Source organism: Vespa velutina, chromosome 15 (genome assembly GCF_912470025.1).
Source record: "Vespa velutina chromosome 15, iVesVel2.1, whole genome shotgun sequence".
NCBI classification, from domain to species: domain Eukaryota; kingdom Metazoa; phylum Arthropoda; class Insecta; order Hymenoptera; family Vespidae; genus Vespa; species Vespa velutina.
Window position 1 is genome coordinate 247,957 of NC_062202.1, and position 27,863 is coordinate 275,819.

The 27,863-nt window shown below is 33.9% G+C and overlaps 1 protein-coding gene and 1 long non-coding RNA gene across 14 annotated transcripts; one reads left to right on the forward strand and one right to left on the reverse strand.

Moving 5' to 3' along the window:
• Positions 1 to 1,307: 1,307 nt before the first annotated feature.
• On the forward strand, positions 1,308 to 7,831 carry LOC124954497. 3 transcript variants are annotated; one of them, XR_007102563.1, is made up of 4 exons: positions 1,308 to 2,990; positions 3,846 to 4,632; positions 7,009 to 7,280; positions 7,562 to 7,831. It is a non-coding gene; the product is annotated as an uncharacterized LOC124954497 (long non-coding RNA). The 3 variants fall into 3 exon arrangements; XR_007102561.1 differs by having other exon boundaries at positions 1,308 to 4,632; XR_007102562.1 differs by having other exon boundaries at positions 1,308 to 4,632; positions 7,078 to 7,280.
• Positions 4,240 to 27,641, reverse strand: LOC124954486 (putative mediator of RNA polymerase II transcription subunit 26). 11 transcript variants are annotated; one of them, XM_047507504.1, is made up of 17 exons: positions 27,339 to 27,641; positions 26,933 to 26,990; positions 25,673 to 25,804; positions 20,651 to 21,181; positions 19,310 to 20,570; positions 19,047 to 19,212; positions 18,753 to 18,962; positions 9,240 to 9,357; positions 9,019 to 9,150; positions 8,779 to 8,802; positions 8,582 to 8,617; positions 8,324 to 8,488; positions 8,117 to 8,236; positions 7,963 to 8,036; positions 7,172 to 7,222; positions 6,416 to 6,424; positions 4,240 to 6,248 (listed from the first exon to the last, which is right to left on the reverse strand). In XM_047507504.1, the coding sequence occupies exons 3-17, from the start codon at positions 25,772 to 25,774 to the stop codon at positions 6,062 to 6,064; spliced, it is 3,186 nt and encodes a 1,061-aa protein (XP_047363460.1). In that variant the 5' UTR covers positions 25,775 to 25,804; positions 26,933 to 26,990; positions 27,339 to 27,641; the 3' UTR covers positions 4,240 to 6,061. The 11 variants fall into 11 exon arrangements, with proteins under 11 accessions (XP_047363460.1, XP_047363459.1, XP_047363463.1 ...); XM_047507503.1 differs by lacking the exon at positions 26,933 to 26,990; XM_047507507.1 differs by lacking the exons at positions 26,933 to 26,990; positions 27,339 to 27,641 and adding an exon at positions 22,151 to 23,102 and having other exon boundaries at positions 25,673 to 25,793.
• Between the last annotated feature and the right edge of the window lie 222 nt (positions 27,642 to 27,863).

A 27,863-nucleotide genomic window follows, 5' to 3' on the forward strand; every position in this document is an offset into this window, starting at 1 on the left:
CATTATATACCATACATTTGTAATATTTAGTGTGCATTATTTTACACATTGTAGGTACTAGTGACTTTATTAAATACAAATGATGATTATGACTACCAGTAAAATTCAGGAAAAGTCAAAAATAATGAATAATTGTGAAAAATAGATGATAATGGTATGCGCACAGAAAATTAGACACGACGAGCTCACATATACGCGACTATTAAATAATAAATATAGAAATGTTAGATATACTTGATTAAACTAATATAATGTTATCTAAAGAATGCATTTTTATATCATAGGTTGACAAATTTATGTAATTAACAGCATCGAATATTTTTAAATCGATTCTTCTAAACGTGCTACTTTCATAATAATAAAATATTAACGAATATTTAATTGACTAAACAAGATAAATTTATCAAAAATTTATGTACTTCATGAAAGTACAAATTTATATCAATGGTAATTAATTATATTTGAAATTTAATGATTAATTATATCATGCAATGTGATTATTATTTTATTTTACTAATTGTATCCTTCAATAAGATATTTTGAGGAATGTTTTAAAAATATTCGAAGTCTAGCAGATGTAGTGAAATGTCAGAGGCCTTATCATATCTCATATTGAGTAACGTATATGGAACAATAAAAATGATTTGAGAAAAATGTGACAGTTATAACAAGAAAGCAAAAAACTAGATTGCAATGCTATACTGTGATCTTTATAACATTTTAACACAAAGGGAACTCCATATCGTTATAGAAGGAAGCTTTTCCATGCTTTCATAAAATTTATTACAAATAAATTATACTCTCTTACTACCCTCCTCCTTTTTGCAAAAATGGTTGAAAAGATCACATTTATAATAGAATACCAAATTAAATTGGAGGAATGTTAAAAAGAGATGAAAGTGCATGGTGACAAAGTTTACAAATGAAATTTAATAATGGAAGATCACTTTTTTTTAGATCAGGGTTATACCCTGCTTTATTTGTACATATTGTATTATGATTAAAAAGTTATATATTATACGATAGTGGAAAAATATTAATTATTAATATAATTATATATTTAACAAGTAAGAATGTAATGATAGTATTTTTTTTGTCCGACAAAAAAATATCAATTTTTAGAAAAATATTTGGCCACAGAACGGAGAATGATGTATTTTTAATTAGTTATTATATATAAATATAAATATAAATATAATAAATATAAATATAAATATAAATAATATAAATATATATATATATATATATATATATATATATATATATATATATATATATATATATATATTTATATTAACAAGGATAACATTAATAAAACTTCATGGATTAGGAGACTTTCTTCTCATTCATATGAAAATATAATTAAATGCACCTCTACATATATTTTCTCTGTAATTTATATATTACATCCTTGAACCTCTACTTTAAATACATTATAATATTATAATCTTACTACAGTATTGATAAAAATATTTTAGTATACCATTTTTTTATTTTGTTATACAAGGCAAAAAACAATATGAGAAAGATAGCTCAATAAAAGTGAGATGTATTAAAAAATTAATTTTGTTTTGTTAACACTAATTAAATGTATGTGATAAATTTTCTGGCACATATCTATACAAATGATTAGCACATACAAAATTTTTTATAAATTTTCAATTTTATTAATACGATTTCTTTTTTAACAACAGGTTGATAAATTATGTAATACAAAATGAATATATTCAAAACAAAAAAATAATTAATTTGTTTTGTTAATATAATTATATATATATATATTTATATATACATAGACAATAATTACTACTAATTACTAGGAATTTTTTCTAAATGCCTTATGGCATCCTTAATTTTGCATAGCAACTCCTGTAATTGCTGCAATGTACATGTAAATGTCACATATTTTATTTCTGCATATTCCTTTGTGGTAAACCGTACATGATACTGAAAGGATCCAATAGAACTTTGAAATCCATACTGTAAATTAAAAGATATAGGTATACTCATTGTTATATTTATTATTTATATCTCAAGTATGTTTATTAACACATAAACGTTAAATAAATAGAATTTTAAACAATAATATACCTTAATGCAATGACTTAAACGCCAATCGGTGTCTACTATATGGGGTAAATTATTTCCAATTAATTGTAACTGCATTTGAATTTCTTGTTTATTATTTGCATAGCTATAACATATTTTGTCTGCTCTGTGACTAACAATTGGTGTGTTATTTAAAAACTTTTCTAAACTTTCCTTATCGAAATCATGTCTAGCAGCTTCAACGAAAAGACAGCTTAAGTCGACAAAGGCATTTTTGGCAATGTCAAATTTTGAACTGTTGGTTTTGACGCTGCACTGACCTTTTGTTTTAATATAAATTTACACAGTATAATGCAAGCGTATTGTGAAGTAAAAGTAATTTTACTTTTAATATAATGTTGTACATATTTTACCTTTCGGGTCTACAGTTTTACCTATATTAAAAATTACAGCTTCTAAAACCTGCACGAAAATCTCTTCAGATAAAATATTTAAGTCTTTAATATTTGTAAGATTATTCATTATTTTCTCTGATAGTTCCATCTTAAATTTAAATTTAATAAGATTATAGTTTTTAAGAGGAATAATTATACTGTTTTATTTGTTAGATTACAATGTATGTCTTAAAACGCAATAGAATTTCACACACAATCAATTTTATACACGCGTATGTTTAATAGTTTTATTATTTATTAATTATAATGAAGCTACGAACGCCATTTCAATGGCATTATTAAAATAATTTAATATGTTTTTTAATAATTTAATACGATGAAATTGTTTTTAGAAATGGAGACCAGAGGCACGACTTGTTTGACACGGCACTGTTTGACAGAGCTTCTTAAAAGTACCACTAGGAGATGCTTCGATTAATTTGAAGTTGCTCGAGTAAAGATGATAATATTAGGAAAACATTGTTTTCCTATTGAATACAAATACTTGTACGTGTATTAGTCAGAATAAGAATGAAAAGATTTTAGAAAAATTCAGAAATATGTAGCCATTCGCTCAGTAGTCCTTACGTTATATGATTTTCAATTAGATATCAATCTATCACAACTATTACCGATCCAGGTCTCACCACGTGGAGATTGCTGCATCTGGAGACCCACGGGCTAACATTGACTCTAAAATCCACGTTCCGCGATACCTCTTAGCTTTGGGAGCTTCAGGCTTTTTAACTAACAGAAGATGTATGACACGAATTATTAAGCACGACCGTTCGTGGTTTCCGAATTTCGAACAATAAAAGCGCAGTCCTCGATAGTACTTTTAATCGCGTCCGTGCGATACTACGTGTGGTTAAAGTAACGCTTACTCTACTCTAAAATCCGCGTTCACGAGGTAATCTAATCGGATTTTCGAGCAAATGAAACAAAGTCCACGGTAGGGCCATTAATCTCGCCCGAACATCCACGCGAATATTAGAAAAACGATGACTCCAATTTAAAATCCGCGGGTTCCCAGGGAATCAGGCGAGCAATCAAATGAAGTTTAATCTTTTATAAATACAATCTGTGCGACTGTTAAAAAAGCAATAAACTTTGCGAACAAACACAGACTCTAAAGACTGCATTACACGCAGTCGATGCAAGAACACTTGCAGTTTAAGTCGCGAAACGCGAACGAACGAATAATTCCACTTCGTGATATTCTTATTTTAGCGATACAAATACTCGATTACATCATTGCTTAAAATTATTACTATCACTGTTATAATAAGAAACTGTACAAATTATTGAAGAAACGGGCGATATAAAAATATACTTACATTAAATATTCGTTGATACTTACAGCAAAGACATCCCTCGGATTTTACTCGTCGGACGACAAAGGAGAACTAATCCAGGAAATCGTCCAAGTCAATAAAAAGATCATATATGTTGATATAAAAAAAAAGACAACAACCACGAGATGAACATTTTAAAGTATTGAAATTTTTAATTAAAATTATTTTAAGTTTCTTGCGTGTTACGATTTTCGTAATATTTGTGCGAATGTATTATTTTTAAATATTAGTATATCGTATTCCGTATACATTAAAGATTGTTTAAATAATTGGAATATTATTGAAAGTACAATTTTATAATATTTCACATTTCTTCGATTTTGCTTACGTATTCAGACAACGAGCGCGCGTGTAAATTTTTATTCCATTCAAAGCTCATTAAAACGTCTGTACAAGTGATGAACGGTAAATGCGTATCCTTGCGTTTATTTGGATAAGAAAATTTCATCATAGTTTACATACATAAAGAAGGAAACAATCGTCTATTTTACAAAAACAAAACACAATGTTTATTCGTAAATCATAAATAGCGTGGTGAGAGATTTGTCTCTTTTGCCGCAGAGTTTAGGGGCGCCACTATAAATGTTGAAAAATGTCGAAAAACCCAACTGCGAGTCCAGTCTTGATTACAATATGTTCTCGTCGTACGACATTTGGGTCTATTCAAACGTTTATTCAAACGTTCAGACGTAGAAAATTTATTTCAATTATTTGATGTTCGATTTTGGCTGTCATTTATTTAGGTTAGAGCGATTGGATTAGGCTCGAAAATGATATGGTTTTAATATAACTCGGTATGTATGAATTGTGTCACATAAGATTATCTATTGAAATGAGGAAGAAAATAATAATAAAGGTTATTGGTAAGTATTTTCTTAGCAAGTAAAACTATATATACTTTTATTTCAGTAAGCAAATTTTGCAATTTCTAATTAGTCTAGATGTAATACATTTACATGAAAATAACCTTTCCAAATATTAGGTAGAGTTTGCCTTGTACACACATATTTTAAGAGATATACGTATATGTATGTAGACATTTACGAATATGTTAATAATAATTTTTACTTGATTACCAATAGCTTGTTTTTCTATTCGACTGTATTTAGTAGCATGAAATCTGTAAAAATTGCCCTACGATATATTATATAAATTATTTATATAGAGTTGTATAATGGGCAAATTTTTGTTTACCTATTTGAAGTCATAAAAATCAATAATAATTTCATAGATTAAAGTAGCACTATAATGACATTTGAGATGTTATAAATCATATCTTTTTTACAGCAAAAGAATCTTATCTAATGTATTATGTTCTATTTTCTAAAACTTTAAACTTTAGATACAGTTAAATAGCACCAAGAATTATGTTAATGAGATGAAATAAATTAAAACGACAAATTTACACTTACTTAATACCCTGACTGTATAATTGTATAAAATCAATATTACTTCTCAAAAATTGTACAATAAAAAAAAAAAAAAAAAAGAAAGAAAAAGAAAAAGAAACAGTAGCATAACGTATAGTTTCCTAAATTTTTCTTCGAGCTCTATTCAATTAGTAAGAGACAAATAGTGATATTGTGAATTTCCAAATAATATATTTTCTGCATCAATACAATCCCATATTGATTACGTTACGCATACTGTTTGAGATCGCATTACATTGAATTGCTACGTATGTGGTACTTTAGCCCGAACTAATGAGATAAAGCAGAATTAAGCAGAATCTCTTGAAAAGTAGTAAAACGGCTATTTATATTACATACGATTAATCGAAGATTCGTTATTCGCAACTTGCCTAATGATCATTTAGCCGTTACCACCAATCAAGAAATGGTTTGAAATATAATAAAAAGATGGTGGGAGTTAAACGCGAATAGAACAGTGATTCATGAAATGGACGCCAATTTATTGTACGTATTTACGCATCTATTTAACTGATAATAGATGGGACTTTTACTATTTGCATTGCTTTGTATTAGCAAACTTAAAGTATACGTATGAACGTGAGGTAAAAGCAGAAAGAATTGGTATAGGAACAATCAAATAATTATAAATTCTATTCGTTTTGATATAATTTAGATTCATTCAGGAAAGAATTTCATATATTATTGATAAGCATGCTACTCTTATTGTAAATAAAGTGGGTTTCGCATCATTTTGCTTTTACCGCACGTGTATGTGTCATTCGACTCGACGAAATTAGTAAACGCAGGATTCTTAACTATTTTCTTGCTCAAGGGATTTCTTTATGATATTCCTTCGCGCGTTTGTCTTAACAATTTGATTTTGTGATTGCCGCTGTCTCAATACGTGTTGCGAATTGTCGGTTGATCTATGTAGGTTCCTAAAATGGTTAAGCTCTCCTAGCGATGAGGGACGTTGGCAATTCCATGAATCACTCCAACTGCACAAAATAGAATCTTTTTGAATAAGTCTGCATCAAAGAAATAAAATTAAGAGATTACAAAAAACAAATATAAAATAGAAAGGTGTGTGTGTGTGTGTGTGTGTGTGTGTGTATGTGTATGTGTGTATCTAGATTGTAAGAACAATAATACCTGTTACACTTACCGTGCAAGGCTATTTGTTGCAGCATGAAAGATCATGAATTGTAAATCCATTACAATTGGAATAGATAGAGGAAAAATTATCTAACATATTTGTATTTCCAGAAACAATGTATATATCTATTTATAATACATGCTGTTGACATTATACTGTTAATCTTTCAATTAAAAGATTTGCACTTATTACTTTCATAAAGTGGGGTTTATCCATATAAAAATAAGGATTTATTTATCAATTTTCTAGCAACCGCAATCATGTATTTTATGACAGAAATGATCACGAAAAAAGAAACTTTTATAGATCTTGTATTATTAATTTGCATTGTTTGTATAAGTTTTATAAAATGTTAAGAAATGATAAAGTACTTAGAACATACATACATACATACATACATACATACATACATACATACATACATACATACATACATACATACATACATACATACATAAATACATACATATATACATACATGCATATATATATACACACATATATATATATGTATGTATGTATGTATGTATGTATGTATGTATGTATGTATGTATGTATGTATGTATGTATATATGTATATGTTAACAAAAATATATACATAGGTCACAAATAACATTGGATATTCATGCAGTACGAATAGAAATATGATTACTATGTAATCAAACAAATAGCTTTTAGATAGAAGAGATGCACAAATATAAAGGCATTAAGTGCAGAAAGAAGTAAATATCCCAATAATAAATCACATAGACTGGTGCACTCTACCTTCCCAATCCTGAAGCTGTTCGCATGAAATCATCCGCATGAGGTTGTGACCAGAGCAGCAATAATAACATGTTATTTATGATGCATTTAATGCAGGGATGTCAGAAAAGTATGTATTACTTTGAAGCGGATTAAAAGTATATTCGTCCTTTGTATTTTCCCATTATTTCATATGTTTTTAATATTTATATATTTTAATATTAACACCATCTCTAACATTAAAACTCGATTAATTTATAGTCTGATGAACTTTTATAATATCAAACAGCAATAACATAAATAAAATCTAATATGATTTATTTTTATAAAATTTATAGGAAATTGCTGTTTTATTATTGTTGATTTTGATTTTATATTGTGTAACCAACTTGATTTTCTTTTTCAATCTAGATATATCAAATAGAAGAGATAAAAATATAGCTCCTGTAAATATGTATCAATCGAATCAATTGCGAAGATTAATACACTGAATGCTCGGATGTAATAGAACTTTATGTAAAATAGAACAAAGGATCGAATTCAAAGGGCCTAGACTAACAGTTGATAATAATTTAGTTTACCATGGATCTTGGTTAAAAAAATAAGTCATATATATATAATGAAATAATTTGTTGATAATATTGAATATCTATCATTTCATTAGAAATATGGCACAACAATGTAACATTATTTTTATCTTTTTTTACAGCATATCGATGTTAAAAAAAAAAATCCTGTTGGTCACTATGAATATATTTCTAATATATAAATAATTAATTACGCCTAGCAAAGAAATAAAAGTACCCTCTTACCTGACGAGAGGCCCTATTGTGCTATCTTGGGGAAGTGATTGCAGAAGCGAAGGTCCTGCCGATACAGGTCGTATCTATATTAAAAAGTGACGAATTAACTGATATTATTTAATTACTACGTTCTGCATCACGCACCGAATAGAAATAAATATACCTTTTCGGTTTGTGTGGCAGCATTGCACATGTCCACAAGTAAAGATTTACTAAAATTCGCTGACGGAATGTTACTTTCCATATCTGCACCATTCGAAGCTTTGAGTTTTGTCATTTGAAACTGAAATGTAATATAAATTCAATCGGTAGAATGTTTTCTTGATTATATCAATAAAGTTAAATAAATATTAAACAATATAAAATTTACCTGAAGTATTTGTATAGTTCTATCTCTATCTTCTACTTGACCTTGCAAAAAGATCACCTGTCTACGTAAATCCGTCAGCTCATCGGCGATACTGCTTCCCCCGCTGCCTGGAGACGTGCTAACATCCGCTGTACCACCTTCGTTCAGGGTGTAGAAGAGACCATTCTACTCATATATAATATGAGACGACATGGAAATCACTTACCGATTGTGCATTATTAGACGATTAATGATATTAACGTTAAATATTTTACTGACCTTTACAGTATTATCGAATGGGTTGAGAGCCTCCGGCTGAAAAATAAAATGCACCAAGTTATATATCAATTGATATAAACTGTAATCTCACATTTTGAATTAAGATATGTGATTAAATATACGGACTTATCGATAGAGTTTGACTTAAAAAAAGAAAAAAGAAGAAGAAAAGAACATAAGCAACGAATGCAACGTACCCTCATCAAACTGTTCTCTCCTGACTTGAAACGTAAAATGAAGGATGACCGTACAATAATGAAAAATAAAAAAGGATTGTTAATCGAAAGACAAACAAAAGTATTTATAAAAAATAAAAAGGCATTCGATGTTGAGAAATGATCGGTTTTTGTTTTAAATACCAAGTCGTGCAGAATCTAGATGTATATCTAGAAAAAAAAAAAAAAAAAAAAAAAAAAAAGGAACGTTAACTATCGTACCTCCTGAAGTACTCTTTTTAGTTTTAAGAGCATAGTCTTAAGAGAGACAATGTCTTGAAACATGTACTGGAAGGTGGCACGGTCGATCCTGATGGTCGTGTCGTCGCTCGTATCGAAACTGGGAGATGGTATCTAAAATCAAAATTATGTCGAGATAGATCTAAGCAACCTATTACATACTCTTCCTTTTTATTCTTTATTTCTTTTGGCAAAATACTCACGCTTCTTGGTGTTCTTAGAGGACTTGGTATCTGACGACTACGAACGCTATCCAACGAACGTGGTGACTCTGCACCTGACCTGCTTCGCAATAATCTTGAATTTCTCCCATTTGTGATTCTGAAATCAATTATAAAGTAAGCGATCATTTTTTAACATTCACTCGTATCATATTCTTTCGAGAGATCCGCATTATTTTTACGTCGAGACATCAAATTATTATATTTCGTAAAACTTGAATAAACAAAGTCGGACCATTTGAAAAAATGTTAGACCTTATCGAAATTAAGTCGATCGTGAGAATTTTCGCAAAATTGAATTATAGGTAATGTTGATATTCGTGCAACAGATACCTTTTCGCAACATGCAAATGTTGGATAAAACGCAAGAATGATCAAAATTTCGTTGCATCATAGAGAACTTGGATAAACTACCGACATGCTTGCGATTTTAGTTTTACGATCATGTACACCCCTCCATTAAAACATTTTTACATTCAATAATTTAGGATAATATTTCTTAAAAGAAAACAAAAATTATATATAAAGAAAATTTGAATTAATTCAAAAATTGGAGTGCCTCCGAATTTGCAAAAGCAGCGTTGAAAATACGAATAAATACAGATCGGATGGACCTATTACTACATGCTACTACGTGTTAAAAGAAAACTCGGAAAAAGATTATCGAAGTTATGATACTTAATATTCAGAGAACGTAATGTTTATTAGGAACAATATTTATATACAAGAAAATATGCGTGCTCTCTTTGTGAGAGTTAGGAGAAAAAGCTACCTGCCGTACTCTGACTTAGCACGTGATACTGGGACAAGTACGGTGGGGGTAGTCGTGGTGGTGGTGGTAGTGGTAATAGTAGTAGTGGTGGTACTGATAGTGATAACATTATCACTCGATTTTGGTTGCCTAGGCGGCGGAGAACCTCCCGTCGGTGTCGAACATTCCGAAGACAAGCCGGAATCACGACCATCCTCGCAATTCCCATTCGACGTTCCACCACCGATATCGTTCTCGCGTATTCTTGTCGATGGCACTGTTCGTTTCTTAGCACCCGACGAGACACGAGAAGAGGCCATCGTCGTTCGTTCGCTTGTGCACGACAAAATAGCTTTATTTTATCGGTTAAATCTCTCTCTCTCTCTCTCTCTCTCTCTCTCTCTCTCTCTGATCGAATTGCGTCTTGCGAGCGTGAGAAACGCGTAAAACCAGATCCAGAAGAAAATATACCCAATGATACTTTTCATTTATTTTGTGGTTAATGTGCGGATAGACATAGATATCGTTTGCCTATCTCTATAAAACGATCTACAAAACTAGTTAGATTACCACCGGTGTACTTTCTCAATTGAAAAATAGACGCTACTTTACTTATTAACTTGAAAAGATTGCGAATTTTTAATTAGAAAACAATAGCAGAGTGCGTAGACGAGAGAAGAACATTTTTTGTCCGACCAGTGACTGTTGTTATCGACGACAAAATGAAAGCAATTGTTTTCGTTTTGTTAACATGATCTATAGAAATCCATGTCGCACTGTGAAAGAAAGAAACGAGGAATTTCATTGATTTATTCTCAATCCCTTGGCAAGTTATTTTCAGAATGAAAGAGAGAGAGAGAGAGAGAGAGAGAGAGAGAGAGAGAGAGAAAGAGAGAGAGAAAGACATCGAACATCTAACAAATCGATATTATACATTTAGAAATTCTTTCTCATCGTAGACATTGTTTCTTTGCGAACGACGATGGTGTATAACTTCATAACGATCTTCCGATGACGAAACGTTCTTGGACGTCATTCTTTTCTTTTGTTCACGTTTCCACAAAGACGATGGATCACAGGAATAAGCGAAGAAGTAAGTCTTCTTGGCGAGTCAACATTCGCGAAAAATGTGCGAGATTTGACACGTGTACGGATAAGAGTACACACATGCACATACACGTGCGTAAACACATGTGTAAGAGAAGCCGTGAAGAGTAAACGTTGAGCAAAGGCCGAGTGAACACGTTCGGGGAATGTCCTCGAAGAGGATAAACACACTTTGAAGGACCTTCGATGTTAGTCCGTCGACGATCGGCAGACTAGTCGGCTGCTACCAGTTAAAGTTCCAAAAGGAGGAGGAGGAAGAAGAGAGGATTGCGCGTCGTAAAATGGCGCATGCGTTCCGCGAAAATACAGCGTTTCGCTCGATATCCAGGGAGTTTGTGCTAGTGAAGGAGAGAAAGGGAAGGATCCCCTCCCTTTTTTAATCGAGGAGAGAGGGCAAACTGAAGGGCAAGCTGGCTGCGTGTGCAAAGGGTTAGCCAAGCTGAAGCTAGACCGAGAAGATCGATTTTATTCATTTTCATTTGTTTTTTCTTTTTCTTTTTTCCTTTTTTTTTTTTTATTTTTTCGATAATTTTTAAACGCGTTGATCGATGACATCGACACATTAGAGTTCATCACTGTTTAAAAATCGAGCGATCCATGAACAACACTTTCTATTTTTTCATCGTTATTCGCTATAAAATTCTATTAAAAATTCCTAATCCTATAAAGTTATTTAGAAAAAGAATATCGTCAAAGTTAAATCACATCATTCTCTTTTGTACTTGTAAACAAATAAAAAAAATACTTAGCATATTTGCAACGTATTGAGATTAATCGCAGAAATGTTTGATTAAACTAATCATTGATTGAAAACATCGTCATCGACAAAAGTGCTAATGTCTCGAGTTACACGTCGATCGGTCATTTAATCCCACACAAAAGACAGAATATTAACGAGATACATTTGATTCGGCTATCTTTTCAGATAGGTCAATGTTTCCGTTGAAGATAAAGAATTAACAGAACAAACCGTAGAAAGAAATCGGAGTTCGCTAACTGGTAACGCTCTGATTGGTAATGAAAGAGTTAGATAGGAGGTAAGCAACTGTCTTTACGATGCTTACCTATTTAAGTAACTTCCGCCATTTCGATTTCCCTCATCGATGTAACTGTTTCTCATGAAATAGAAGTTTCGCAATTGAAAAAAACAAAAAAAGAAGAAAAAAAAATAAAACCTTCGCGCTTGAATTTCTTTCAAAATTGAAACGACGAAACGAAATGAATTGGGAAAAGTTTCTTAATGTTAGCGGAACGTGCGATTCATTTATTTTATCCTTTCACAGCGAGCGAAGTCACTTAATGAATCATTTCGTACCTCGAAATAATACGAGTTATGACTCAACCATTTAATAAATGTATGTATTTGCACATACACACTTATGCACGATTTACTTATTGCAGGGTAATCAATAGAAAAATAGCACCCAACTTTTATGATGATATTTCATAAAATAAAAGTGCAGTGCTTTTCAGAATGTCAATTGTAAAAGAAAATGCGTAACGTAGAAGAAATGGCGAAGCAAAATAACTATGAAATTCGTTGAATGAGCACTTTTTTATACAGTCTAATTCAGGCTCATTTTTTCAGATCTATTCAAAATATATTCGTTATCATCGCAATTTAATTAATAACGGATTAAGAGGCACATAGTTAACAAGAAGAATCATCGATCACGAATCGATAAAGGTTCAAAGTGATATTCTAAACGCTCACAAAGTATTATAATTATACATGTCCTTTATTTTATTCTTCATAGTAGATCACTATACTCTCGGAAAAAAGAATAGAAATGGCAAGGCTATTAACGCAAGAAGAAACCGGTTCGTAACGAACGCGTTCTTTGTACGTACGAATATAAATGCATAAAAAGATTTTGAGAAAGTTCAATTTATATTGCAATTCGCGATATGATTTTTTCGATTAAGAAATAGATTCGTAATCTTCGAAAATGTTCCCCCTTGATTTCACGAAATTTGTATAGTGGAATATATAAAAATAATTTTTCCTTATTTTCGTCACCGAATATTGAAAATTTGAAAATAATTTCAAATGACTTTCTGGTCAAATAAAGAAATCGACAATTGCAGTTGCAGGTGAATATACGTAAGACTAGCATTCTAGTTGCATAGAAATTAGGGGCTATTGGTACTACTCTAGGTCGTATCAACGAAATAAAAAAAATGCAATATATATATATATATATATATATATATATATATATATATATATATATATATATATATCCGGGATGACATTCAGGAAAAAGAAAAATTATGGTATGATCTCATGCTTTTAGAGTATTGTAATCACTGGTCGAACAACGATAAAAATGATAAGAAAAACAAAAAAAAAAAGAAACGATCTAGTTCATTTTATTTCTACTTTTTATGGATTCGACGTTTTTCTTCAAAGGACATATAAATGTTTGCACATCAAAATCAACTAAACGAAGCAAATTTACTAGACAATGTAATTTTTACGGTAGTAAGGTAAACTTGAATGGAATTATATTAGATATTACATGCCATAAGCGTCGTGTAAAAACCAGATAAAGCGGAGAGAAAAAGGAAGTTCCGTGCGCGAAAAAGGAAGAATCGCAGAGCAATGCAGAACTTTATCGTTTTTATCGTATTTCCCAACGAATAATCTTTACCTAACTTTTCAGTATATTCTTTGCCGTGTTAACTTTATTAACGACGATTAGTGAATATGTACGCACACATACTCACACACACACACACACACACACATATATATATATATATATATATATATATGTGTGTGTGTGTGTGTGTGTGTGTGTGCATATAAAAAGAAGATAATATTTGTTAACAAAAAGATTAAATAACGAGTTATTACAACAAGGGTTAATTAACTGCCATCGTAAACGATAACTCGAAACTGAATCATTTTTTTTTGGAATCGTCCCTTTACTCTCCGCCAATTATCCTGGAAGTCTATGAATTATATACATACACATATATACATATACATAGAGAGACATTAATGTATATACATATTTATATATATATATGTATGTATATATGTATGTATGTATGTATATGTATATGTATATGTATATTTAATATCTTTATTTTCGCGCCATACGATTGATGCAACGAATGAGAAAACCTTTTTTTGTTTTGTTTTGCAGATTCTTCAAACATGATATATATATACACATGATATATATATATATATATATGTATATATATATATACACACGCGAAGAAGAAGAGAAGACTTTCCGGACAATGCACAAATCACATTCATATAGTCATTACTCGTTACGGAGGAGGCGAATGCAGATATGTAGCTGATGAGAAATTATTTACCCGTTCTTCGTAGATGATCGATTTCCTTTCTTCGAGGAGGAAAAGCAGGAAAAGAAGTGGAGAAGAAGAAAACGATCTCATCTCGTTGTAATCTTCTTGAAATTTTTCCCTCACGTTAACTTCCTTCTCGTACTTCCGTCCAAAATAATGAGAAATCCATTTTAGCGACACTATCCCTTTTATTTTCCTTAGATTTCATTTTAGTTCGTCACATTATTTTTTTTTCTTTCTTAAAATTCAAAAAGACATTAATGCAATCGTTCGATTCATAAATACAATCGTTCTTTCATTTCTTCCTTTCTTCTTTCGTTCTTTTTTCTTTTTTTCTTCTAATTCGATCAACTGTTCATATTCTTCTTCTTTTTGGTCAAAGATAGTTTGTTAGCATCGAAAAATGATGGAATTTCGTCGTCATCGCGTTTCCATTCACGATTTTCTTTTCTTCGAACTAATCTTCTTTCTTCTAGTTTTTGATTTTTCTCACATAACGATTCCCACATAAACGATTTCCTTCGAGCGAACGACACGATATTTGCGACGATAATATCGGGAATAACTTTCGTATTTTATTATAGTAGACATAATAACCTGTGTATATATAGACATATTTTTATTGCGAGAGAGTAATAGCATGGACATCGATTGAGAAAAAATAGTTTACACGTTTCCCCTAATATCGTTTAGGAACACGAAGGAAACGTGTACCTATCTGTATTTCTTTATTTCTTTCTCTCTCTCTCTCTCTCTCTCTCTCTCTCTCTCTCTCTCTCTCTCTCTCTCTCTCTCTCTCTCTCTCTCTCTCTCTCTCTCTCTCTCTCTCTCTCTCTCTCTTTCTCAAACTCTGGTTTCTTCAGAGGTTACGCTTTTTAACGCTTCTTATTATGGCACTTGCTTTCTAAACTCTAATACGAAGACTAGATTATTTCGCAATGTTTAGGACGAACAATGTTTAGAGAACAGTTTATTTTCCTTTAATCGCGATCAGTGAGGTCCTTTGGCGTTGCATCAGCGGTACAAGCAGTTATTCATTTATATATAAACATCATATTTTAAATCAATAATACTGATATATATATATATATATATATATATATATATATATATATGCTTGTATATGCAATAATTTGATTAAATTCGGACTTTGAATCCGATCGGTACGAGGAAAAAGAAAAATAATCGCGTAGGGCTATTGGGTTGAACTTAAAAAGAGCACATTATTCAACGATTCTGAAAATATTTCAAGGTATTTCATTATTCTCAAAGCCGTAGATCGATAAGGAAGCAATATTATTTATCAATCAAACAACTAAATTCTTAAATTGAAAGTCATTTATATCTCTGCAAAACAGTGGGATTAGAATCAAGCGCGTTTTTTTCTTTCGTTGAACTATAGCTCGAGAATAAGAAGACAACGATCGTGTTTCTTTTTTCACGATACGAAAGGAAGAACTGAGATTTAAATCAAGTTTGAAATCCGATCAATCGTTCTTACAGAATCGCTTCAATTTATATTTATATAGTTCAATGTAATTATTTTTTGGAATATATAAAGATCGAACGATCTCTTCGTACATACGTATGCATGCAATTATATAATAATACACGATAAGAGGGATATAATGATACGGTGGGAACAAAGTAGTGACTACTTGCTACACAGATTATTTTTACCGGTTGATTAGAAAGTCCTTAAAAATACCAAAAATCTATATATATATGCATATATGTCTATATCGTATCGTGTTAGTATATCTTACGATTAGCCCATCATTGAGACCTCGAGAAAGGACGAGTAATTATCGGACGTGGCAAAAAGGACGTATGAAATTGGAAAAATAATCTCTAGCTTATTCTCCTTTAGATTTTATCTGTAACCCTCTAAAGCCTATTACCACGGAATGAGAACGCTCGAGAGAAGGCATATATTATGTACGTATTTATTTATTTCAGGCATGTCAAACACATGATATATATTTAAACGGTATATTTAAACGAATTCAAATATTAAAAGATTAAAAATAGAAATAAGGGGAATATCAGCTGTATACACGAAATTCTATGTAAATTTTGGCTGTAATCAAAAGATAAAGCTAGTAAGGAACACTTTAAGAGCGTGAATATAATTATTATAAAGTTCTTTTAAAATTATGGCATATAACTAAAAATGTACTCAATCGAATTTGACATACCTGATTAATTGCTTAAATGTTACTAATATCTGCAAAATTCTTACGGCACAACTACGATAATTAGGTGATGAATGTCATCTGATTTTAAAACAATGGGACAATTTATGAGGCCGTTGGAAAATAGATAGTTTCATTATACTTATGCCGTTACAAAAAAATTTTTTAAAAACTTGTTATATTTTTCTGCGTTCTTCACGATCCGTGGCAACGCTCGTAAACTATTACAATCATCGTATCTGGTTGATCAGCGATAGTGTAAGAATAGTATACCGTTTGTATCTTTGTACGAATTTTTTTAGGACACTTCTTTTTCTTTCTTATTGTTCATTTTTCCTTTTACTCTCTTTCGTCCCTATCTATTTTTTTCTTGTCTCCTTTCTTCCCTCTATTTTCACTCGACATCTTCATTTTTTCTTTGCTTTTTCTAATTTCTTTCTCTGTCTTTCTCTCTCTCTCTCTCTCTCTCTCTCTCTCTCTCTCTCTCTCTCTCTCTCTCTCTCTCTCTCTCTCAACGTTCATTCACGTAATACGCATTCCACCCTCACTACGTTCTCTTGTAAACACACGTACGTATCTCGTCAGGCTGTATCTGTCTGAACCCGTTCCCCATCTGGGAAATATCGAGAAATTTGCTGCTCTACATCGGTTTTGTTAGCTGTCGAGAGAGGAGGCCCGGCGAACTCCGGTTGCTAGTTAGGATATGTCAGCTGGTAGTAGTCCCCACCAGCGCAGTCCTCATCGGGGATTTGTAATTGCTTCACTCGTGTTACTAGTGCGCTAGAACACAAAATACTATCGCTGAAATTCACCGTCGCCCCGCCTTTCGAATTTTATGCATTCATGCCGCTTTATTTGTCTTTTAATATTTCTTTTTAGCGTTCTCAGTTGCCCGTTTACTGCGTACAAGTCACGTCGATCTTCGCAGAGACGTGGTTAGGTGACTACAAATCAACGATACACAATTTCATTACGAATAGCAAACATTTTCGATCAACGCTATATATACACACACATATATATATATATATATATATATATATATATATATATATATGTATATATATATACATATATATACGATATACTGGTACAATCACTTTCCTTCTGTTAAATGTGATAAAAAATTGATCGCCGTGATATCGATTAACACGATAATATAAGTTTAATATACGTTTCAAGATTTCTACTATCTATGAATGACGATACAAGTGACTACTGTAAAAAGCTGAAAAAGTTCCTTTCAAGTGCTTCCTTCTAGCGATATGGATAAAACTAGCTGTGGCTCGTATGCGCATTTAAACAGTCTGTATATGGAAGAATATGAACGATCGGTATATTTACAGAAAGCACGTAGAAAATCTTAATCGATATAAGAATAAAATCTTAATAAATATAAGAATTCTCGTTAAAAGCGAGAAGACGAGCTTTCCTTTAAATCAAACGATATTGAACAAATACATTATCGTATGTTGCTTGTTTGAAAATATTTTGTAATATTTTCTGATGGAAGAACAAAATGATCTGCACTTTTACAAATGTTCGTTTCTGCGAAGCTATACGATTCCCCTGCAATAAGGTAGAATGAATCTCGGCAAGAGTTACATGCTTTCGTGAGACGGCTATATTTCGGTCTTACTTCAAAACGACGTTCACGTATAATCAATCGAACACTTTGCAAAAGGGCGAAAGCGGAAAAATACGCACGAACCATAGGATGACATTCAACGGGTAAAGCAAATGAAACTCTTTTGTAAATATAAATATATGATAAAAGAATCAATCCTATACAAAGTGCTATACACTTGTAAATTGCTGCAGTGACCACGTATTACTTGTATTTGTCACTTGGGGGAAAAAAAAGAAAAAAAGAAAAAAAAAAACAATTTCAATTATTTCCTTAGTGAATCGTGAATCATTGTCAGAAGAGATATGAGCCCAGGATCAATATTACGTGTTACTTACAGATGCAATTACTCTCCCCCATCTCCAACAACAATAACAATTCATACATCGATAAACAGGACACTATTAGAAAGAAAAGAAAAAGAAAACCAAACAAATAGTAACACTTAAATGCCCAACTACGAAGCCAACGAAAGTGTGAATACACACCCAGATTCCGTAGAGGAATGATTGTTGTTGTTCGAGGTGCTGTTGTTGATATTATTGTTTACGGTATTTGAATTAGTAGTTTGCTGTTGCATAGGTTGAGCCGTGCCCAGTAGCGAAGTCCACTGTCTCATCACTTCCTCGCCTTGTTGCTCCAATTCAGAAAGTATGGTAGCATCGTCTAATTCGTGCAATGCAGGATTGGAGTCCAATCTGGAGAAAGACATTGAAAAATATTTAGAGCCATAGGAACAATTGAAATCTATCTCATTAAGATGTACAACGCTGATTACTAACCGATTATGTGTATCCTCGGTGGAACTTGCATCGCTGCGTTCATAATCTAACATCAAATCGTCCGAAGCGATTGATTCACACGGAGATAACGTATCGACGCTTCCAGCACGACTTATTCGTTTTCCATGAAGTGGACTGATACCTGAATTTTTTCCAGGTTGTATATCTGTTAAAAAGAAAAAGAAAATATATCAATTATTTGTAACCGAGGAAAGATAAACCGTTACATTGTCTTTGTTACATCATGACGATTAAAATCTTACTTGATTTAGTGATTGATTCAACCAACGTGTGACTGTTTTCCGTGACTACTTGATTAATTGCCAAAGATTGATTCTCAACTGCGACGACCGAATTATCGTCGAATATCAAACCAGGCTGATCGGCGATCTCATCGTCAAAATATTCTTTTCCTTCTGACAAACTGAGCGAGTTGGAAGCATTAGTAGGCGTACCAGGACTGTCATCGTCTATGGTATTCCCAGATCGTTCCATGACACATTCCTTCTTCGACACTTTGTCATCGGATTGCGTAATACTGGCTGTAGGACTGTCGAAAAGGCTATCAACCGGTGATGTTTCGTCGTCTATTAATGCAGTTGAGGTAGCAGCAGCAGCTGCAAATGCAGGATCCTCGATGGTAAGAAGAACGGAACGAAGAGTACTTTTCGGTAAATTCCCGTTCTTAGCTGCATCTGATATGGTCTTTATGTGCTGAGTAGAGTTCGAATTGGAACGTTGACACTCGTCACTCGAGCTCAACGAGTATTCGTCCGCCATTGCTTCCCCGTGGCCATATTCGGGATCGTCCGAACTAGGCAAACTAAAGTCCGACTTAATGGAAGGTATTTTCTCTGTACGAGATCTGTCTTTGTAAACCTTCTCTTCGCCCAGACCCTCGTCATATCCCTCCGAGGAAGTAGTTGACATCGACGTTATGGAACTCGTGTACCTATTGTCCTTATTTACGATTCTTTGATACTGCGTTGTTCTCTCACGTACCAGGCCGGTATTTAAATTAGGACTCGCAAAGCACTTTGGCAACGGTATAACGGATATTTCGGTGACGGTGCTGTCGTCATCCCCAACATCTCTAACGTCAAAGCTTTTCCCACTGACTACCATTTTTAAATTTCTGGCTCGGCCAAACCCTCTTCTACCTGTCGCAGCGCCATCCAAATAATCGTAACCTTCGGCCCTTTCGCTTTCACCTGGACAACTTTGATGGCTGCTCACACCGGAATCCTCTGTACCTGAGCCTTCCTTCGAGCTAGCTGAGCTCTTTGAACCAGTTGATATTTTTCTACTTTGATTTGCGACGGTCTTTGCGGTTTTCGAATTCGTCTCGTTCATTCTTACCGCATACTGAGGAAGTGGTAGATGGCTTGCGTGTAACGTGTACCTTGTTACCGACTCGGGAATGCCAGAGACTCTTCGATTGACATCGCTATTGATGGCATTATTGTTGCCGCTGTTGTGCACCGAAGGTGCTCGTAGCTTCGATCCTGTAGCTACGTTATAAACCTTTGGAAAAAAAAATATTTTCAACTTTTCATCCGTTATTAAATACTCGAGTAAATCGATCAAATAAAAACGATCCAAACCTGTACAACTCTGTTCTGTTGTTTAGGAACGTGACTGTCGTGCTGCTGGTGCTGTTGCTGTTGTTGGTGATGTTGTTGTTGTTGTTGTTGTTGTTGTTGTTGTTGTTGTTGTTGTTGATGGTGGTGATGGTGTTGTTGATGCTGTTGAAATCTTTCCTGATTGTAGTGACTAACGCTGTGACTATTGCAAATGTCACCGACCTTATTTGTATATCTGCCCTGTGCTTGCCTGTACCCAAAACGATTTGTTCTGGTCGATACGCCGGTAGCTTCCTTTTTCGGCGGTGCCAGTCGTGGCGTCGATCTTCCAGATGACGAGTTTTGAACGACCTGGTAATTAACATCGTCGTCGCGTCTACGAGTTTGCTCTGGACCGGCTGACTTAGATCGTGGGTGTAATAGCGTTAGGTCCGTCGCATAGTTTGTTATCGGTATCGGAATTCCGGTGGTAGGTCTTCTACGAAAGCCGAACGACATTGCAGTACCCCGCGTGCACGGAGCGCCACGTTTCGATGCACCCTTATTGTCATTCTGAAACGAAAGCGTCCATTTGGGATCGGAAAATTTGTATTGCATAGAAAATGATCTTCTTCCTATTAGATAGAAATTAGTTTGAGATACTTTATGAAAAGTTCTTTATATTTTATATTGTTAAAAGTAATGAAAGAAATGGGAAATATAACAAACGAAATTCAAACGTAACGATAGAGCTTTACATTCGGCTCGTTCGTGTTAAAGGCGCTGATAATGGTTGAATTAATTTGTACAGGTAAATACGTGCATTGTGATCGACAAAGCTTATCGAACCGTAGTGTTAGTTCGTTTTATCAAAGTGTAAAATAGTTATCCAAAAAATTGTGTTACGGAGACGAGCCAACCCCACACAGAAACTCCAGAAATAGAGTATCCATTCGCGACTCCGTTTCAACGAACTAGACGAAAGTTTCTGTCGAGTGTCTCTCTCGGAGCTCATGAATTTCGTGGAGTATGTATTCGTAATCGAAAACTGAAATGACTTCATCGTGAAAAGCATCGTCATATTCGAACTATCGATCGAGATGGGAACTGCGTCAAACAATTCTTTTTGTTATACGATTAGATAACGCATCGAAACGTACATTTTTATGTTATGTTTTTCTTGTTATTAAGAAAGAAATATTTCAGAAGAAGCCGATCATCTTGTGTAGTGTGCACATAACAGTTAGAATTGTAATGTCGCGCATGCGTGCTAAGCGCGATTAGTCACTCGGTGAAAGAAAAAAAAAAAGAAGGGAAAGAATTGCAATCGCATAAGAATTACGTGCAATGAATGTTCAATATTTTAGAGACTCGCTTCTTTCCATTATCACATTCACAACATTATCAAAGTGCACATTTGTGAAATATGTCGTTTTTTTTCTTTTTGATGATTTTTTTTTTTTCTTTTATTATTGGTTTTATTTTTAATATTTTTAGAGCAAAACGAACACACACGCTGATAGGAAGAGCGCTTCTCCTTACCGCAGTGGCTCCGAACAACCCTTTCTCGTTCTCCAGGACATCATCGTCGTATCTCGTGCCGGTGGCGCACCGATAATCCATTTTCGATGACTCGATGTCTCCGAGACTTTCCAAAGATCGGTCTTACGATCGATCGATACACCGAATAACGTGTTATCTGTATTTCTCCCCCCTTCTCTCTCTCTCTCTTTTTCTATTTCTTACTCGTCTTTTCCTAGAGCAGCAATCACGTCATTCCACGCCAATGTAGTCGAAAATATTTTTAACCGGCTAATGTGTGAAGAAGAAAAGTTGGCTTCTACTATACGTTTTGTATGAACTTTTCTATGAACGAATTCTTTTATCTCTATTAGTATTTCTATCTTTTTTTTACTACCCTTAATTCGATCCTCTCTCTTTCTCCTTACGTCTTCGCGAACGCATCACGTCGCACGATGAAGACGCTTCTCCTCCTCGTCGTCGTCGTTATTGGTATGATTCTTATTGTTATCGTACATTTTCACGTTCCCTTCTTGTTCCTTCGTCGTCGTCGTCGTCGGCGTCGCCGTTATCGTCTCCGTTGTTGGTTTACCGTCCCTCTCACTCCAGCATTCTCTTCTCTCTCACGTCGGAAAGAGAAAACTTAGGACGAAACGGACGTCGGATCGATCCGGTAAACTGCGCCGGCGTCGCGACGCCACTGCACAGTGTCTTTGCCAGTGTGGAGAGCACGTCGAGCACTCGATTTTGCGGGTGTGTCCGTGTACTCTCTCTGTCTCTCTCTCTTTCTCTCTCTCTGTCTATCTATCTATCTCTTTTACTTCCCTCTCTCTTCTAGATTTTAGTGCTATACTTAGGACTCGCACGTGCGAAGACGTACTTCTTCCTTTTTCTTTTTATTTTGTCTTCTTCTTTAATTCTTCGCCCCCGGAATCTCGAATCTTACGGTGGCCGGAGTGACACTTGTTTCTCTCTGTAACGATCGCTTAGTATCTCTACCAGCCTATTTCTATCCTCGACGCCCACCCTCCACCCTCGCTACCGTGATTCTTTTTCATAAGGGACACGCGTAGCTCTCCCTCTCTCTCTCTCCCCCCTCTCCTCTTCCATACTAGAGAATTTCATAGAAATCATTCTATTCGAAAGACTCACTCTCAAAATATGTATATTGAAATAATTTGCTCGATATAATCGAAGGATTAAAGGCTATTTAACTTGTATTTTATCTCTTCTTTCCAGTAGCGAGCGTGCGCATGCTAGCCATCATCGACCTCGCTGCCCTTTTCACGCTCGATTCCTTCCTTTTACGGATTAAGACAAAGTACGAGGTCAAGGGTACGGTCTTGAATGATCTTGAAAGAAACAATCCTTTCCTCTTGAAGATACTTCCGTTGAGGAAGAAAAAACAAAGAAAAAAACGAAAAAGATCGATATCGATTTGACGAAAGAAAGAAGTGATTTTTTGATCTTTTAACATTTTTAAATTTCCTGCCTTTTGACGTTGGAGCGTTGAAAAAGGGCGACCAATTATAGGCATATACCTACATATAAGTATGTATACTCGTCGTTTTGTGTGCACCTTGCTCGAGACTGAGCGAACCCAGGCACTACTATGTTTCTCTCCCTTTCTCTCTGCAGCTTCCGGCAGGTATTCTGGAGTCAGGGAGCATAATACGAATACAATGGAAAGTAGACGGACTCGGTGAAGATAGGAATCGGTTTCCATTCAAGTGGCATTCATCGTGGATTCGCGAGGAATTAATTGAAGAAAATATTTTTAACGAAACGAATCATTTCATGAATTTGCACGAACTTTAGCCAAAATTTCATTATTATTTTCAATCGAATGAAGAAATAAATAAATAAAGAAACGAAACAGTGTTCTTTATCAACATAAATATCTTTGTGAGAAACCGTTTGAGATAACAAGCAATAATCTTTTTTCCTATCTGATGACGAACCAACAATGAGAATAAAATGATCTAATGCGATTAATCTAGTAGCGTAAGTGTTTTTCACAGCACACGATAGAAGTACATACACATACATAGATGAATAAACCAGACACTTACGACGGCACGCGCGACACGAGAACCACGAGACGATGGTTTTGTGCGTTTGGAACTTGAGACGAGCTATGAAGTTAAATAGTAAGGACTAGACACAAGTAGTATACCATATAATTCGCATCTTATCCAACTAGATTTTAATTATGGGATCGATATTTCTTTTACAAGTTTTTTATTAACAATCTGTGCATTCTAAAAAAAAAGAAATAAAAAAAGAATGATAAACCGATATGACGTCATTTACATTGAAAATGTGTGTAATTTTTTGAATTTAACGTGAATGAAGAAATATTATTCTGAATGAATAATAATTTAGAGAGAACGAAACACGCATATTCTTCAAGATTCTAAGCAAGTACGCGTACTCGCGATTTCAATGACGTAACATTAATGTAACTTGTAATAACAGAAATTTATGTTATACCTAGTTATGTCGTACATTGTGACGATAACACATAATAGTAGAATGGACCTCCTACGCGCAAACGTGCGTCAACGCGATTGAATCTGAATATTGAATCTAGATAAATTATATTTTTACAGAACAAAGTTTGCCAACATCAAATTGAGGAAATATAGGGAAAGTTTCTCATGGTTGTGAATCGAACCGACAAGAGAATGATAAAATGAAGCGTGAGACTGTCTTTTGACGTTAAACCTCTACAAAATACCTTTCTACTTTCGTAAAAAAGTGAGGATGATTCGTATAAGATAAGTGACTTGATGTTTACGCCAATGTTTAGAATTACTGAATGGAATATAACTGAAAAGTATGTGGGCACGTAGTACAGTAAAAATAACTTGGATATTATATAATATTACAAGAATGTTTTTGGAGATTAAAGTAGATAACTGCAGAGTCTTTTAAACGTCGTAAGATCAAGTTATTTTTGCTTAAAGGTTTACAAAAAAGTTTTCTCTAAAAAAAAAAAAAAAAAAAAAAATATTAAATTCGGAGAAAGAATTCTTTTTTATGATTTTCGAAGTCAGAACTCGTGGTCGATGTTATTTAAGCGGCAACACCAAAGCGCAGTTCGATACACGTGAAAGTACCGGTACGAAGAAGCGATACGTTCAATAAAAAGATCCTTTTACCGATCGCGAGCGGAACGTGCGAAAGCAATGTATGAGAAATCCTCGCGTGGAGTCGACGAACGCAATTTGAGGTCAACAAAATAATCGAGAGAGAGAAAGAGAAAGAGAAAGAGAGAGATAGATAGATAGAGAGAGAGAGAGAGAGAAAGAGAGAGAAAAAGAGAGAGAGAGAGACAATAGGTAAAGAAATTGTGAATGGGAACGGAGGACTATGATCGTACGATAATAGAAAGGATTCCAATGGGAGAAGGAAGAAATTAATAATTAATTTACAATTATTAATCGTTAATATGTGCATAGTTATTCGAGATTGAAAAATCTTGATAATTATCTGGAAAAAAAGAATAAAACAAAAGAAATAGAATCGTGGAGCTTTTACCTGAATTTTCGCGGATTTCTCCATAATTCTATAGGAGGGCGAATCGTGATGGCCGGATGCTGCGATGACGGCGCCCGCCTTACGCGACACGCATTGCCCCATGTAAGATCGCCAACTTCGAGCCAGCACAATCTAAATTTACGAAATTTCGTTTAATTATTATCCATATGTTCGAAACACATGTCACAGATAGTAAGGTATTTTTTTTGAAACATTGCTAAAAGCATCATCACTTAGTACTTTGTATGTTAATTTATAGCCAAGAGTTTCGAGTTAACTACACTAATCAACTTTGTTATCAATTTTATTTAAAAATGTCCATTTTGAATATCGATGGTTGAGATATTGGGGATGTTATAATTGATGATTACCAAGCTGTAAAAAGATATTATGCTGAGAATTATTAAAGCGCATTAATCCTCAAAATAATGGCCACCAGAATTAGGACCCATCACCATTTTTACCTATGGACGATAAAAAATAAACGTGCTCGTACAAAAGTGAAATTGAGTAACTACAAAAGTCACACATAAATCTTTATAAATTCTTCGTTTTTTATTTGTTTTTTTTTTTTTTTTTTTTTTTTTTTTTTTTTTTTTCAACTTCGTATTCTCGTTTCCTTGTCTTTCTCTCTTCAACTTTTACAAAACTGATTAGATACTTTCATTTAACTGACATCAGTGGAAACATTTAATCAACGTACGTGCTCATAGCTGTACTGCACTTATCGATAAAAGTTTGTATTGTACTATATAATTGAAAAACAAATGAATTCGCACAAAAAAAAAAAATAATTTTCCACGTGACAATTTTATGCCATTACTATTATATCGTTATATCTATTTAAATTCCATTATATCTATTTACAATCATTTTATATGGTATGTAAGAGAAAATGACAATTAAAGGAGAGTTAAAAGTCGATTTCGAATTCGTGACTGCTCCACTTGTATATGTGTGAGCAAGTGCAACTTGTGTGCCATACCGTACTCGTGCGGAAAATTCACTCCTCTGCAATTCGAAAAAGCGAAAGTAACGAATAACAGAAAGAAAAAAGAAGAAGAAGAGAATAAAAGTATATCTCGGATGTGATTTTGTTGAGAGAAAAGTGATGAAAAATCAATTTCCAAATCCTTGTACACATGCACCTTAAACCATGTACGATTAGATAGATATTATGTAGATTATCCGCAATCACGCCTACATCATATTCTACGTTATATACAACGTGTCACGCCAAATCCATACTTCCTTACTCACACAAAAGAAACTCCGTGTTGTTCGATCTCTCGGCTGGCGAAGGATTCTTTGAAAAATGCTGAAAAGAAGAAAGACATTTCTGTGTCTACGTTCATAACGAGCTGTTAAGATTTTGCTATGACAAGTCACGCGTTTCCTCTTCGTTCAAGAGGATTCCTTAAATACAGGAATATCTTCTCATCGACGGTCCTCTTTATATTAGAATTGCCTTGCCCATCCTCCTACCCCTCGATCGCATCGGGACCACTTCTTTCTTTTGAGCTTTGTCAAAAGATTTGAAAGTATTCGAGGAGCAAGCGACGTTACTTTCGATCGATCCGTACAAATAGCTCATAGACAATGACGATCGCGAAGTAATGTATAAGACTAAACGTGAATATCATCGATAGATAGAAGGTTTACTCACCTCTTCTCACGCAATTGAATCTCCCGGGTAGCGATCCGTATGAACTCGTGGTATGCATCATAAAACTCAACGCGAGGACAGCTACAAACGACGCACCGATCCCGCCAACATGTCACCACACCATGGATCGTTCGATTTAGATCCTTTCGGACTTAATGTCAAATTCTTTGATTCGTTAGAATCAAAAGGATTTATCGTACTCGGCCGATTCGCGTTACGTACCGTACCTTCGAGAGTCGAGCAGACCGAACACCACCTGTCATTTGGATATATTCGATAGTATGGGACATGCGTCGTGATGTCATTCAAGCTCGTTCCAATTCGGCTTGGCTCGGTTTTCATTCGGTTTTATCCGACGGAACTCGGTAAGACTCGCCACCATCACCCAAAACCTCCGAAATATGATACGTCGTATCGATGATAGATGGAGCACCAATCACATTTCTCGATCGTAACACCTCCCTGGTGAACAATTTCCCAATTAATAGTTCTCTTCGATTGCTCGAAAGGTTACTCATCTCGATT

Bases quoted from the DNA above. Each gene is read 5' to 3' on its own strand.
- LOC124954486 (XM_047507503.1), bottom strand. From the start codon at position 25,774: ATGGGGCAATGCGTGTCGCGTAAGGCGGGCGCCGTCATCGCAGCATCC. The intron at 8,489-8,581 runs GTCAGTAAAATA...ATATATGAGTAG, and splicing joins CATTCGATAATACTGTAAAG to AATGGTCTCTTCTACACCCT. The intron at 8,237-8,323 runs GTAAATTTTATA...ATTACATTTCAG, and splicing joins GAACTATACAAATACTTCAG to TTTCAAATGACAAAACTCAA.